Source organism: Telmatherina bonti (genome assembly GCF_933228915.1).
Source record: "Telmatherina bonti genome assembly, chromosome: 18".
Lineage (NCBI taxonomy): Eukaryota > Metazoa > Chordata > Actinopteri > Atheriniformes > Telmatherinidae > Telmatherina > Telmatherina bonti.
The window spans coordinates 14,903,871-14,917,804 of NC_136616.1; the positions used below are offsets into that span (position 1 = coordinate 14,903,871).

A 13,934-nucleotide genomic window follows, 5' to 3' on the forward strand; every position below is an offset into this window, starting at 1 on the left:
GAGTCTCCAAGCTTTTACATGCTGCAAAGCCAGTACATCTGAAAACTCACACAGTTCTGATGCCCCATCTGTGTAGCGGTACCCAGCACCCCCGCAGCCTTCACTGGCATCTAAATCAGCACACGCTGACTTAACCACCATGCTGGCATGGCGAGAAGGCCGATCAGATTTCATACCGTTATTAATAGTCACCCTCTCCCCTTTCTCTTTGCAAACTAATAGCTAACACGGTCACACACTGTCTCTAAATGTCTCTGTACTACTCCTCTGTTACATCTCTGTCTTTTATCTGTCTGTTCCCTCCTCAGGATTAAATAAATTCCTCTTGCATGCTTAATAACTCCGCAGAAGCATGACAACATGACAATGCACAGCTGTCATCCACTGCAAACAGTAGTGTAAAATCTGTCTTCAGTGAAGTCAGAATCGTTGACAGGTTGATAAAAGACCTTAAAAAATGATGTTATGACATTTCAAATGAAAATATGCTTAATTTTTATTATAATACAGTGGTTATCCGGTGCGGCAGATCTGCGTTGAAGTGAGCTATCTTTTACAGGTTTGCTGTGAGAATAATTGTGCTGCAAAGGCCAACTTTTAAGCATCAATTAAAAAAAAAAAATCCTTAAAGCAAATGTCATGCTTTGAAAATGGTAGTTTGAAATGTCTAGCATCAGGACAAGTTCCTCATCAAACAAAGATGGAGGTATGCTTTATCGTTTCATGGAGTTCCTTCTGAAATAGATGCACAAACACAAAAGTATACAAATTAAAATGGAAAATAAATGTAAATTTTCTCCTGAAATGAGTGTTTTATTTAATTCGTGCCACATGAACTTGTACAACAAGAATATCACACTGAGTTTTAGAAATCAGAAATCATTTTAGGCTTTGCTTTGGATGAGATACAGGTCAAATAAAGGGACCGTTTCCCCCCCAACTCTCTGCATCTACCGCTTGTTGTCTTGCAGCGACCTTATATATTTAGCTGGAGTCCAGTTCTTCTGCTAAGCTCAATGTGGGAATGGTATTTTGAAACTCTTCTTTCTGCCCACTCCCATCCATCCATCCATCCATCCATCCATCCATCATCCATTCTCCCACCCACCCATCCATCCATCCATCCATCCATCCATCCATCCATCCACCCATCCATCCATCCATCCATCCATCCATCCATCCATCATCCATTCTCCCACCCACCCATCCATCCATCCATCCATCCATCCACCCATCCATCCATCCATCCGTGCCCTCAGTCCTCCAAGACACGGAGCTTATAGCAGCAGCTCTCCAAACACAACCACAGTCCCTTTTCATAGCCATCACTTCAAACAGGTGGTCCTACTGCCCCCCATGCTATTTTTCTGACCGTTGCTCAGTAGTGCTCCCCCCCCCCCCCCCACTTACATGCCAACATTTTTGGCAACTGCATGACTTGTTGATGAGTGCCCCCAACATGGCTCCCACCTCCCTTCGTTGGTCGGTGATGTCAGCAAAACCACGTGAATCGCTTTTTAAAGCCGTGGTGTCAATGTCAGACCTGTTCTTCTCTCCCCGGTGGGGACAGCAAAGTGGACCAACTCTCCTAACTCTCCCTGCTGGCCATCATCCTGCGTTAGGGGAAAAAATCTTACCTTTCAAGTCTAACTTTAAGCCCCTTTTTTTCTGCCATTAACAGGGTTTGAGAGGAGGTGTTCACTGCAGCTACCAGGAGACAATAACCATGAAGTGGGGTTGGGTGTTTTTAGGGGTTTTCCTCTCTTTGGGAACCCTGTCCTGGGGGGAGAAGGGCTTGGAGATCCCCGAGTATGATGGCAGAGATCGCGTCCATACGCTCACCACCAAGAACTACAAGTCCATCATGAAGAAGTATGACGTGATGGTAATCTACTACCACAAAAATGTGGATGGGAACCGCGGTACCATGAAGCAGTTACAGATAGAAGAGCTGGCTTTGGAGGTGGGTCTATGCTGCAGTTGGACAATGGATGGATGGATGGATGCATGGCTGGATGGATGGATGGATAGGAAAGAGTTTAACTAGGAGGAGAGGGGATCAGGAAAGGGAAGAAAGGGAAGAACTTGACTTCAGATTGTTGTTCCTTGATTCAACTGTGGCTGTTTTGGACCTTGCTGGTGGGGTTATGGGCCAAAAAAGGAGAAAGCGAACACAGGTGAAGTTTTGTCAGTAGAGCAAGAAATGAGCGATTGTAAACCTTCGAGGCATTGGCATCTTGTCAGATATGAGTGGATAGATGCTGTTGCTAAGCAGGCAGATTAGAGGCTGTCGGGGGACAGTAGAATGGAGTGATGAGAAGATATAGAAACCAAGAGTTTGTAGAAACCTTTATTTGTTCAACTTTTCAAAAAGCATGCCCAATTTCTGCAGCAGATTTAAACTTATTCATAATCTTTTTCATGAGAATAAATTTCCCTTTTTAGTCATACATTTTTCCATTCCAGTACCCTCAGAGACCCCACCCACCTTGGTCACCATCTCTTTGAACTGTTGCCTTCAGACGCTTCCGGACTTTAAAAACAAGATCACACAGACTGAAAAATGTTTTTATCCCGGAGGTGTTGCATTCTTGAACTCTGTTACCACGAAGTAATAAATCTCAGCAGTAGATTAGACCCTATAAAACAATGTTAGTTGCTTATTTCTAATTTATTTTATTTTAGCATCATCTTATCTTATTATCAAAAAATAATGATTGGTCAAAGAAATGAAGAACTGAAGAGAAAGTTTATAATAGTGTTTTTACTGATGGCTTGACCCAACACAGAGGATCAATTTGAGGACAAGTCAGCCTCTCTGTGCACTTAAAATAATTTATTTAATTAATTTTAGTTTGGCTATAATTACAACTACAAGCCATTAAAATGAATATATTTCATTTTCTCATCCACCAGTCACAAGCGGTTTATTGAGTGAGGTATTTACAACTCCACTGTAGAGGACAATGAAACCCCTTTCCACCTAGGATTGGATCTTTTCTGGTCGACATATAATGTCAATAGCAACTTAACAATTGAGCTGGTGTTAAATTATGTTCACACCAAGCAGTGAATTCGACTACATCTCATAACCATTCACATATGCAGTGCACCAGTGGTCTCCAACTCTGGTCCTCATGGGCTACCAACCTGCAGGTTTTGGCGTCTCTCTAGTCAAATGAAAAGGTTCTGTTACAATTTGTTGTCATCTTCTGCACCTTGAATGAGCCATTGATATGGGTCAGATGTGTTGCAGCAGGGAAACATTAAAACCTGCAAGATGGTATCTCAGGAGGACCAGAGCTGGTGACCCTTGCAGTAGGTTTTTTTTCTTTTGCCAGTTAGATGCTTTCAGTTTTTTGTGGGTATAGTGGTATCTGAAGGCTTCTTCTAGTGATCACGTGCAGTGAGTGATCAGCTTGGTTTTGAAATTCAGTTGTATTATTCAAATGTTAAACTTTGAGAAATCCAGGCTACACCAATTTTAGTCCAGCTAACTGTCATGGAAACACTTCACCTCAAAAACTTTAAACCCCATCTTTTACCATGACCAGTAGGTATGATCAGCTGATGAATACTATTTTATAGATTAAATTGTTCCTGTACCTTTAAAAAAAGTCAACTTACTACAGAATCATATCCAGGGTGTATGGGTTATGTGCTTGTATATGAGTTTCAAGGTTTATTTACCCTGCTGGTCCTTAAAGATACCATTAGCATAGATGTGTGGTTGGTTGCTAACCAACCGATCTGCATCCTTTTGCTGGATACACTTCACACCAGTCACATTGTTCTTGTAAACCAAAGCACACTGACAAGAAAATCAGTTTTACTGAAAATAAAGAACAAAATCAAAGTTTATGTCAAACACAGACATGAGATCTGAAAGTGATCTCATCCTAAACGTAAAGCAGCATGACAACATGGAAATTAGATACCTCGAACGAGCTTCCAGGTAAGAAGACACAACTGTAAACGCAACAGGGACCGAAATGGAAATGAGGCTGTAGCTCTTAAAGCATTTCTCAATCAGCGACTATTGTTCTGACGCTTTGAGACAGGCACTCTGTCTAATATTACTCCAGAGATGCTGCTCAGCAGACAACAGCTCAGGAATATGAAGCGATCGAAACTCTTTTACGAGATGAATAAATCTAAAGCCCTCTTCACCAAACAGCCAACAATTGATGCACCTGGGCCCTGCCGTCAGCCACTATATTCACCAACAACCCCTCTTGCCTGTCAGAGCAGCGGTGTCCTCTTACAGAGGCACAGTGTACCTTACGTTAGCCTGCATAAGTCACCTCTGTAAATAGCTCGGGATGCCACTGCATGCTAAGCAAGAGGCTAAAAGCTCTTGTGGGACAGTAAGAGAATTAAAGGCCATATTTCAACTGCAGCACCTTTCTCTAGCTGCACACTCTGTTTTGCATTACTACATACCCCTTGGTGCACAGATTGAAGTCCTAAACCATTATTTACACACCCAAATCACTGGAACTGATCAATTTCTTATCAGCGCTGCCAAGCGGCGCTACTTGGCTTGAAAGAGAGAGAGAGAGAGAGAGAGAGAGCGAGCGAGCAGTATTTACAGGAGCAATTCCTGCTGTACTGTTACTCTTCATGACTGCCAGCCAGCTGTGGCCATTCATCCAATCAGAAACAGCACTTGAGTTGCTCGGGGTAGGCGGGGGGGAGCTTAAAATAGCTGGTCATTACCACCTGTAAATCTGAACGCATGAATTATTAAAGTCCAGAGCTTAGGGACACAGAGCGACATTAGCTTTGTTTGAATCTCAGGCTCTACGTCACCATGACGAATCTATCATCTGTGTTGATCTTTTACCAATGTTTAATATTTTTATGGTCTGTATTTTTAATTTGAGCAAGGACAATAACCTATTTCCGTAAATTCTATGACGTTCATGCTGAAACTGTGAGATATATTTAGAATAGACGGCCTTGTTTCATTCCGAAACCACCATTTCCTCTTAGATACTCAGTTCAGGAAAAGAGCAAGATCAAAACTGAAATTTGTTTAAATAAATTATTGTTCCTCTTTATGATTCTTATAACAGTAAAGCAGATAATTATATTTATGTGTCTACACCACAGAAACTTTGTCTTTTTTTTGTGTCGCACTTGCAGCAGTCAGAAGCTGTTTAGATCAGTGTTTTTCGACCACGAGTGTGCTGTGATATCACCAGGTGTGCGATGACAAATAATGTAATTTCACCTAAATGGTCTAAAAAGCACCTCTGTGTTCATTCAAACATGCCCAGCTTCCTCACTGTGTAGAGTGGAAGATCATAAAATTCCTCCAGTTTCAGTAATGTCCTGCTGCAATACGATCCATAGTTAAAAACTGTCCATTTAGCAACATCATATTGGTTACATGGACTCAATCCTTATATGTATCATACATGCACAGTTGTAAAAGCCTACAGTTCAACTTTCATTTCAACCAATGTTAAAACTTTTCAAGTTTGGGACATTTTAGATGGTGTAAAATCTGCTATTTTGTGGCACCATTTTTGGTTTTAGCTTGTTTGTTTGAAACTACTGGATGCTCCAAACATAAGATGCATTTCCATTACATTTTTTTTCCAGAATAAAAGGGATATTTGGAAGCTTTGACAAACAACAATTCCAATTTGTGAGGTTTTCTATTGAACAGTGTTTAGTGCATTAGCCTCAAGTCTCGTAAAATCTAATTATTCTCGCAAGATTTTGCAAAAATTGCAGCTTATGCAAGCTAGCCACGTAGCATTATTTTGGGGGTTTCTACTTGCTGTGGAGAATTTCCTACGACTTTTCAAAGCTTTTTTCAGTCATTTTCTTTTCTGAAACTCTGAAATATGCTGTTGTTTATCCAATACCACGCCATCTTTACCGGAAATGAACTGGTCATGACCCTGCCAATGGGGGTCGTGTTTCCATTGCACTTTTCCAATGTGTTTCTTCATCAAAACGTCAAGAAAAAACACCTCATGAGAGCTTAAAAACTTTCTTTTGCAATATTTGAGACTTTTTTCGAAATGCAGGTGGTCCATTTTGGGTTTTTATTGCGATATTTAGTTGTTGTGCAATTCCAGGTGTAATGGAAACGCACTTGGAGTACCCTGACTGCTGTTTACTGCAAAATACCAAATGCTCTTAAACACTATAGAATATGACTTTGGAAAAAAATAACAAAAGATAAAAACAAGACTGAACACATGAAAAAGTCCCAGTAACAACCATTAACAAAATGCTGTTTTAACAGCTGCTCTGAGTTTCACAATATGGAGAAACTATAGCTTTCACTAGAAACTGTAGCAGCAGACTCTCAGTACATGACAACTCCAAGCTGTTAAAGGAGCTTTTGTGACTTTGCCTCGAGAATTTAAAGGTATTATGCACATTGGGCCCTACGATGGACTGACGAGCTGTCCAGGGTGTGCCCTGCCTTTTGCCCGAAGACTGCTGGGAAAGGTTCCAGTTTCCCCGCGACGCTTCTTTGGATCAAGTGGTTAGGATAAAGAATGAATGAATGTGCAATTTTTTTGGATTCTGTGTAGCTTAATAACGTGAAGAAAAACTTAGGTGTTTGCCTATTACAAACTGAGAGGCTGAGACTCGTATGTAGCAACACAAAGAAAAATGAAGAGCTCAAATTACAATATACAAAAAGCAAGAGTGACGCTCTGAAATTAACAACACCGTTAATCAAGCAAAAAGCTGCTTGGGACTGTATTAATATTAAGAACACCGTATATATTTAAGATCCTCATTTCTGTCTTATATTTATCACCGGCAACTGTCCGTGTATTACAGCAGCTCAGCCTTACTGTTGATGGTGTGAATTTGAACAGAAATAGCTCGCGAAGGTGTGTAGTTATCACATGAGCGCTCTACTATTTAGTTACTACATGGATTCCCTGGAACTATTTGGCTTCCAAGTCCTTGTAGTCAGTAGATTCACCCAATTACCATACCTAATTAATCATGTTCAGCATTGTTGGACACAGTCCATACAATTCAGAAAGAAACAACTGGACTTAGCAGGCATGTTTTCGGACTGTAGCAACCAGACTACAGTACCATGAGGATGACGAAGGAGGTGTTGATGATGAATCTGAGCTCTTATTGCAGAAAGCTGAGTCCATTTACCGTAAAACGTTGCTTGTCTCAGTAGGTGTGTTGCCATAGGTCTACAGTAATGTGCTATCAGCTTAGCTTTTGTGACCTGAGGTGGTTAAACATTTAAACATGGCTCTTCACAAACATTTGTGTTGTTTCACTGCAATTCAAAAAGACAAGAGTTCAGAAAATTATATCATCCAGGCAACAAGGCTTTACTTTGATGAAGAAGTTAGCTAGCTAATGCGAGGCTAATGCATTCTAGCATTCTGGGCTATAAGTGCAACAGGTGGAACTGCTTTTACTCACCCACTTTAGTCAGTTAATGACTTTTTAAAAGCTTGTTTTCAATAAAATATCTTAACTTGTTTTACTCAGACTTTATATGTCTGTGTAAATAGATATGTACGATATAAATCGTGACAGCAAGTCCTTCCAATAGTCCTTCTTTTAAAACAAACACAGGTCAAACATACTCATATTAGCTCTGCTAAACACAAACTCAGCACTCTCCCCTCATGTGCTGGGAAGCGTTACCCTGTCACATCTAAAATATGTCCGGCGTTTCACCTTTGACCACAGCTGGAGTCATCTTAGTCTGTGAAAAATAATCCTGTGTGTGACGGTTGCCGACAGGCTGCATAGTGGCCACTGGTTGCAAACACTGGTTAAATTTTGCAACACTGAGTGTAAATTGTAGTTGTAATAAAGTAGTATCTGTGTTTAGCTAACACAGGGAAGATGTTGCTTTTCTTTTGACCTTTTTTGTTTTCTTTTCTTTTATACAGTTTTACTGTATAAAAAGCTGAAAGGAAATCTTACCGATTCAAGATTATATCATTAAAACAGTGACTTCTGGCTCCAGTAAGTGAAGTACACAGAGCATGGTTCCCAGGCGGCTTCTTCCCCAGAGTCGCCACAGTGAATCGTTGGTTTCCAACCACTGAACCAATACAGAAGCCTTATTTGCACGCTTGTACATATTTCAAGCTGGATACCCTTCTTGATGCAGCTCTTTGCATTTATCCGGGCTTGGAACCAGCCATTTAGATAACAATTGTGTCTCCCTCAAGGCTGCAGCATTGAACTACATTGAGTATATTTCTGTGTAAACAAGCAACTTTAACATTAATACAATTCTAGTTTGTGGGGTACATTAAAGTGGAACTATTATGTGCATTTCAGGCTAATTTATTTTTATTTCTGAGACCAGAACGGCTGGGATTGATCGAGTTATTGCCACAAATCGCTTTATTTAGTTCAGACCGACCCTCTCCGTAGGCTGCCAGATCAGCCTGCGGGCAAAACGAGTGGACTGAGACTCTTCCGCATTAAGCCCCGCCTCCCACCACTGCACTACATCGGTAGCGCGCACCGCACCTGCTTTCGCCGTCATTGTAACATCTTATAAACAGAAGGATTAGGCTAATATGAACTCAATAAAAAAAAAACAAAATACCATGTCAACACATAGCATACAGCCCTACATGTTGGAACCTGAATCAGACCCTGAAAACGAAGTGGAAAACAGCAACCCACAGCAACGAATGCAGCAGGATGTCTCTCTTTGGTAAACTCACCAGCCATCGTTGGAAATAACTTTATCCCACGTTTTCCACCCGCCTGATGTATTTGTACATGCCCTTGTTAACCAGTAGAAGGTAACCAATCACCGAACCTTATCCCCCGGGATGTCACAAGGATTTCAAAGTAGAAAAAAACGACGCGTTTTTCGTTGCCATGGAAACCGAACAGAGAGCGTGTTGGAACTCAAACTCAAACTCAAACATGTGTTTAGGTGATAAAAAACAGTGCCGTTCACATGTCTGATGAGGATTCAACACTGTAACACTGTAGAAAGCTCAGAAAACTCCAAATACCATAATAGCACCCCTTTAAGCTATAATGCATGCTCAAAAGAGCTTGATGCTAAAGTTTTATTTACCTGCCCAGTGCTGGAGTCTTAAACTATCACAAATGTTTCCTAAAATTTTCCTCATACTGTATCTTCCTAATATGCTCTCCCTGGTAATGGGGATATCGTTCAAATCCAACTAAAATCTGAGAAATTGGCCAAAAATATGCCAGAAAAGTGTAGTTCTTTTCCTTTCAAGGGAAGCAAGATAGAGGTAATAATCCAGTCCTGATCAGCTGGTTTTATGATGACAATGCCCCACCTCGTCTGTGGCTCGTTGGCTAAAAGTACATTTCTCATCACTCCAGCTCAGAGCAAATATTAAAAGCAGGAAGCAGGAATAAATACATGCACAGTACAAAATGAACAACTATATCCAAAAACTGGTGAGGCGTCTTGGTAATGAATGTCTCTCTGGAGAGAAAGAGGGTTCTTTTGAACTCTGACCTATGGCACGTCACATACTGTAAATGCACAGATTCATCAACGAGAGCACACCTCATTGCTCGAGTTGCACTGATCTTTCACTTGCCATCCCTTTTCTTACCAACATGTCATCCCTCCTATACGCACACACACATTGTTGCTATGGAACCTGTACACTATCCAGTAAACTGGGAAAACAGAAAGAAGGAAGTTATTGGGTCACTTTGATTTGTATGTAAATTAAACTCTTAAGTTGGTTTTGACAAAGCTACAGAGTACGTCTAATATAACCCTTCTGTCAATTAAGGTTGGTTTAAAGTAGTTTTAGTTATTTGCTGGCTTATCAATACTTCTGATTTTTTCAGATCTCGATACAGATGAAATGATAAGTTATATTTATTCACTCATTAATTTTCCATACATTTACCCCGTTCATGCATAAGAAGCTGGAGCCAGTCACAGCTTACTTTCCCAGTGAATGTCAGAATACACCAGTCAATCACAATATAAATCACAAAAACAACAACTATTGTTAAATATTTTCACAAGTGGTGTGGTGGATAAATAAAGATGGTCAATTTCTTTTCTATATCTTATAACTACATGGTTATAAATATCTTTAATTTTTTATAACCATACAGATAACATGTCACGTATAATTACAAAGTAATTTATTTTTCTGCAAACCAACAAAATTTACCTTCTTGTCAGTTCTTGTTGATTAAATTAATTAAATTTAAATCGATTTGTAAATTATATTCAAATTAAGTAAATCAAATCAAACTTTATTTGTATATCACTTTTTGTGCTTAAAAACAATACAAAGTGCTTTACATTATAAAACAATTTACATAAAAAAGATTACATTAAAGACAAATGAGAGAAAGCAGCAGTACATAAAAATAGTAAAATAAAAAATCCATTATATCTGAGATATGCCAAGACTGGCGTTGTGTTCTGTATAGAAAAGATGGTGCAAACACCAACAGGACATTATATCCATGGTAAAACTTTCAGATGTTTTACTCATTTGGCTGATAATTCCTTATTGCTAATTCATTGATAAGGTTGAAAAGTTGTAACGCTAGAAATCCAGACTGAAATATTTCAGCTCCATATGACTACTACTGCATTTCGTGATTTATCCAGAAATAAAAGGTTCTTTTTTGGCCTTCACCTGAATGCTAAAACCTTTCATTTGCATTTGTTAAAACCCCTTGACAGCTACTAGATGGACTCCCTCACAGTTTGGTGAAATATTTGTTTGACTCTAAAGATGGACACATCCACTGTGACTACAGACCCTCAAATTTATGTAAATCTGGATTCTAATGCAACTAGTCAATGTAAAAACAAGAAGAATTCTACGTTTTAATTATATGGGTAAAACGTTTAAAGATAAAATAAAATAGCAATTATACTGCTCTTCCTGTAAGATAAGAACTACAGGAAAATACAACAAAAGGCTGTTATCTTTTTCCACACGTCACATGAACTCATGTTAATGATTAATTGGGGCAACATAGTGAAGGTTGACGCAGGGCAGGTAAAAACATGGTTCAGTAATGTGCAGGAAATCTTGGTTTGGAGGAAGCTTCCTCTTTGTCACATCTAATCTTCTTCCGTCTGGTGAGATATCCGACAATAGGTCAGACCGTCTCCGTGGTAACCATTATTCAAACTGACTGCTGGCTCGCTCTTTCACTAGAACAATAAATGACATGCTGGCGTTCTTTATGCTAGAGGAAGATAATTATAGAGCGAGACAAAAAAAAAAAAAAAAAAAAAAAAGCAGCTAATGTTAAGTTGCTACTGAAAAATTCTGGAAAATGTCTGACATTTTCTTTTGCTGTGTGTTGATACCAATATTTATTTGTTTATTTATTTAGTACGTAAAAAGAGAAAATGTCTTTGTTTTCGTCAATTATCTTTTAGCAGCTCCATTCATGATGCAGTTTACATACAATACACGCTTTCCTATGAGGTTTAACTGTGTCCAGACTTTTGGCTGGTAGTGTATGTGTGTCGACTTTTCAACAACACCGAAAAACAATTAATAAAATGAAATAAAATAAAATAAACACGGTTAACCCTTTGATTAAAAAATGCCACATTTTTTTCACGTGCAATATTTCACTCCAACAGACATGTTCCGACACTTTTCTTTGTCTTTAATATTGACTTTTTATTTAGTTTATTTTATCTATTCTATAGAAATATTTATAAAATAACATATTGTCATAATTATAAAATAGAAATACTCTGTAAAAATTGTCTTGTCTGGTTTATCACCAAGGTAAAGTTGGTAATTACATATATGTGTATATAAATGACATTTTATACTATTTTTCTTTACCCTTCAGTGAGTGGCAGTGTGTTGGGTGACTCTTTTAATGTCCATGTAGCAAAATTGCAATTATAGCATCATCAGTTATGAATAAACGAGAAAACATCCTTTAAATAGGTGTCCATTGTGGACACGTTGCATCAAAGGGTTAAAAGATCCCATCATTTCTGCTGGTTAAATTAACCAGGGCTGTATGAAAACGTTCAGAAATCGCTGCCAGATCCGGGAACAAAAGCCTAAATCTCAGTTGACAGTAAATTACTCTGCAGCAGATGAAAACCAGTGCTCAGACTGTACAAGTTGGATTGTATTTCTGAACAAGTCTCGACAGGCTCTTCGTCGTATGAATTGCACTTTATATGTCTTTTTATGCTTCAAGCTTCTTTCCTGCAGTGATATTTTTCATTTCCTCCAGAAGATTCCTTCGGTAGTTGCTGTAAGAGCCTGATATTCAATCACTATTTGACAAAAATCAAAGTTGTTTTCACATGTAGCTAAAAGTTATTATACAAAGACAAAAAAGGGACATTTTTCATCCTTAAAAACCTGTCTAAAAGTAACCATTCCTGCCACTGGGGGCTTATAAATTGTGGCATGCAGTGACATCGCAACAAATCCCCTCCTACTTTTGCTCCTAAATCTCCCAATTAGCATTAAATGAATCATTAAAGCATTGAATTAAGAACTAATCCATCAGATAAGACATTAGATGTGACAGGAGTGCTGTTGAGAGAAAGTGTCCTTCTCTGGCGTCATCTCATGTTTGTTTCAGCCAGACTGGGATTCCAGCTGGTATATTTTGTTCTGCAGTGAAACCCAGCTGTTGTTTGGACTTCAGGATTGATAAAAGAAGTGTTGGCCTGTTGACTGTAAAGAGACTCAGCTGCTATTGAAACCATATATTTTGCTACCTGATGTACTGTCACAGCATGAACCGCATAAGACGGGTCTTTTTAAGATGTACCAAACAATCTGAAATGTAACCCCTTGTCTTTCCTTTTTGTGCTTTCTAAAATGGAAGCCTGTTAGTCACAGATGCGACTGTGCATCTTTGAGGTAAGTAATATACATGATCTGAGGATATGCAGTGAAATATGTTGCTCAGCTGCTGATTGAATTAGTTTATGCAGGAGGGACATTTAGTACAAGGTGAATATGATGGACTGCTTTTGTAGAAGAGCTGAAAATCCTACTTTTCTCATTTGTAAAATAAAACTGAAGTGGTTGGTGGTATTATTAATGATAATTTGAATTTTCATAACAAATTCTTCTGTCTTGGTTGGTGAAAGAAGATTATTGGTGAGGAAGGACAGCTGTGGACCAAGCTGTGAGGAGCATACCTTTAATTAACCAGGAACAAAAGCATTTGTACCTGTTGCGGAGGGGGAGGGGATTTCTGTCTAACAAGCCAGCATATCTACAAGCTTTGCATCTGCAAAATCTTACTGCAGCTATGGAATTGGCAGTGGTTCAGGAGGTAAAGCATGTTGTCCAACAACTGGAAGACTCATAGTCCAAATCCTGCTCCCCCGGTCAAAAATGTCGACCTATATGTAATAATCTGAATATGTTTATCCTATTGCACCTCAATGCACCACAGTTTGTTTGTAAATGCGGATTGGTTCCCTGCATAGACTGTATAAGAAAGATGGACGTAGCCTCTGGCGGTTAAAAGTGAAGCCTATGCGGAAGTACATAAAACTGCAGTTCCCCCTTCATCCACTAGGGGCTGCAAAACAGAACAAATCCCCATAGACTCCCATGTTAAAAAGACCAACTTCACAGCAGAAATAAACATGTTTACAGCACTGATTCAAAAATCCATTTTAGGTTTAATAGGTCAGGTTTACCTTCATGACAACTGTGGGGAGAGTGAATTTTTTTCGAACTCCCCCATTTAAAAGTAATTTAATCTTGAAGTTCAGCATATTTAGGGGCGTGTCCTTTTGATTGACAGGTACCGATCTCATGCTTCAAGTCAGAAGAATGTAGAACAACGCGGTTTTTAGCCATTTAACAACGTGACTTAGCTTTAGCCCGCTTACATCCATTAGCTCGGTTAGCTCTTAGCTACAGAAAGCTCGGAGTTCGCTCGATGTCAATCATCCACCATTACGCTCACAG

At 39.2% G+C, this 13,934-nt stretch overlaps 1 protein-coding gene across 2 annotated transcripts in view; it reads left to right on the forward strand.

Moving 5' to 3' along the window:
• Positions 1 to 1,567: 1,567 nt before the first annotated feature.
• casq1b (calsequestrin 1b) overlaps positions 1,568 to 13,934 on the forward strand; it is a 35,616-nt gene continuing 23,249 nt past the window's right edge. For both annotated transcript variants that reach the window (XM_079257930.1, XM_079257931.1), the window contains exon 1: positions 1,568 to 1,963. In XM_079257930.1, the coding sequence (XP_079114056.1) occupies positions 1,727 to 1,963 (237 nt within the window). In that variant the 5' untranslated portion in view covers positions 1,568 to 1,726. The remainder of the gene's footprint in view (positions 1,964 to 13,934) is intronic.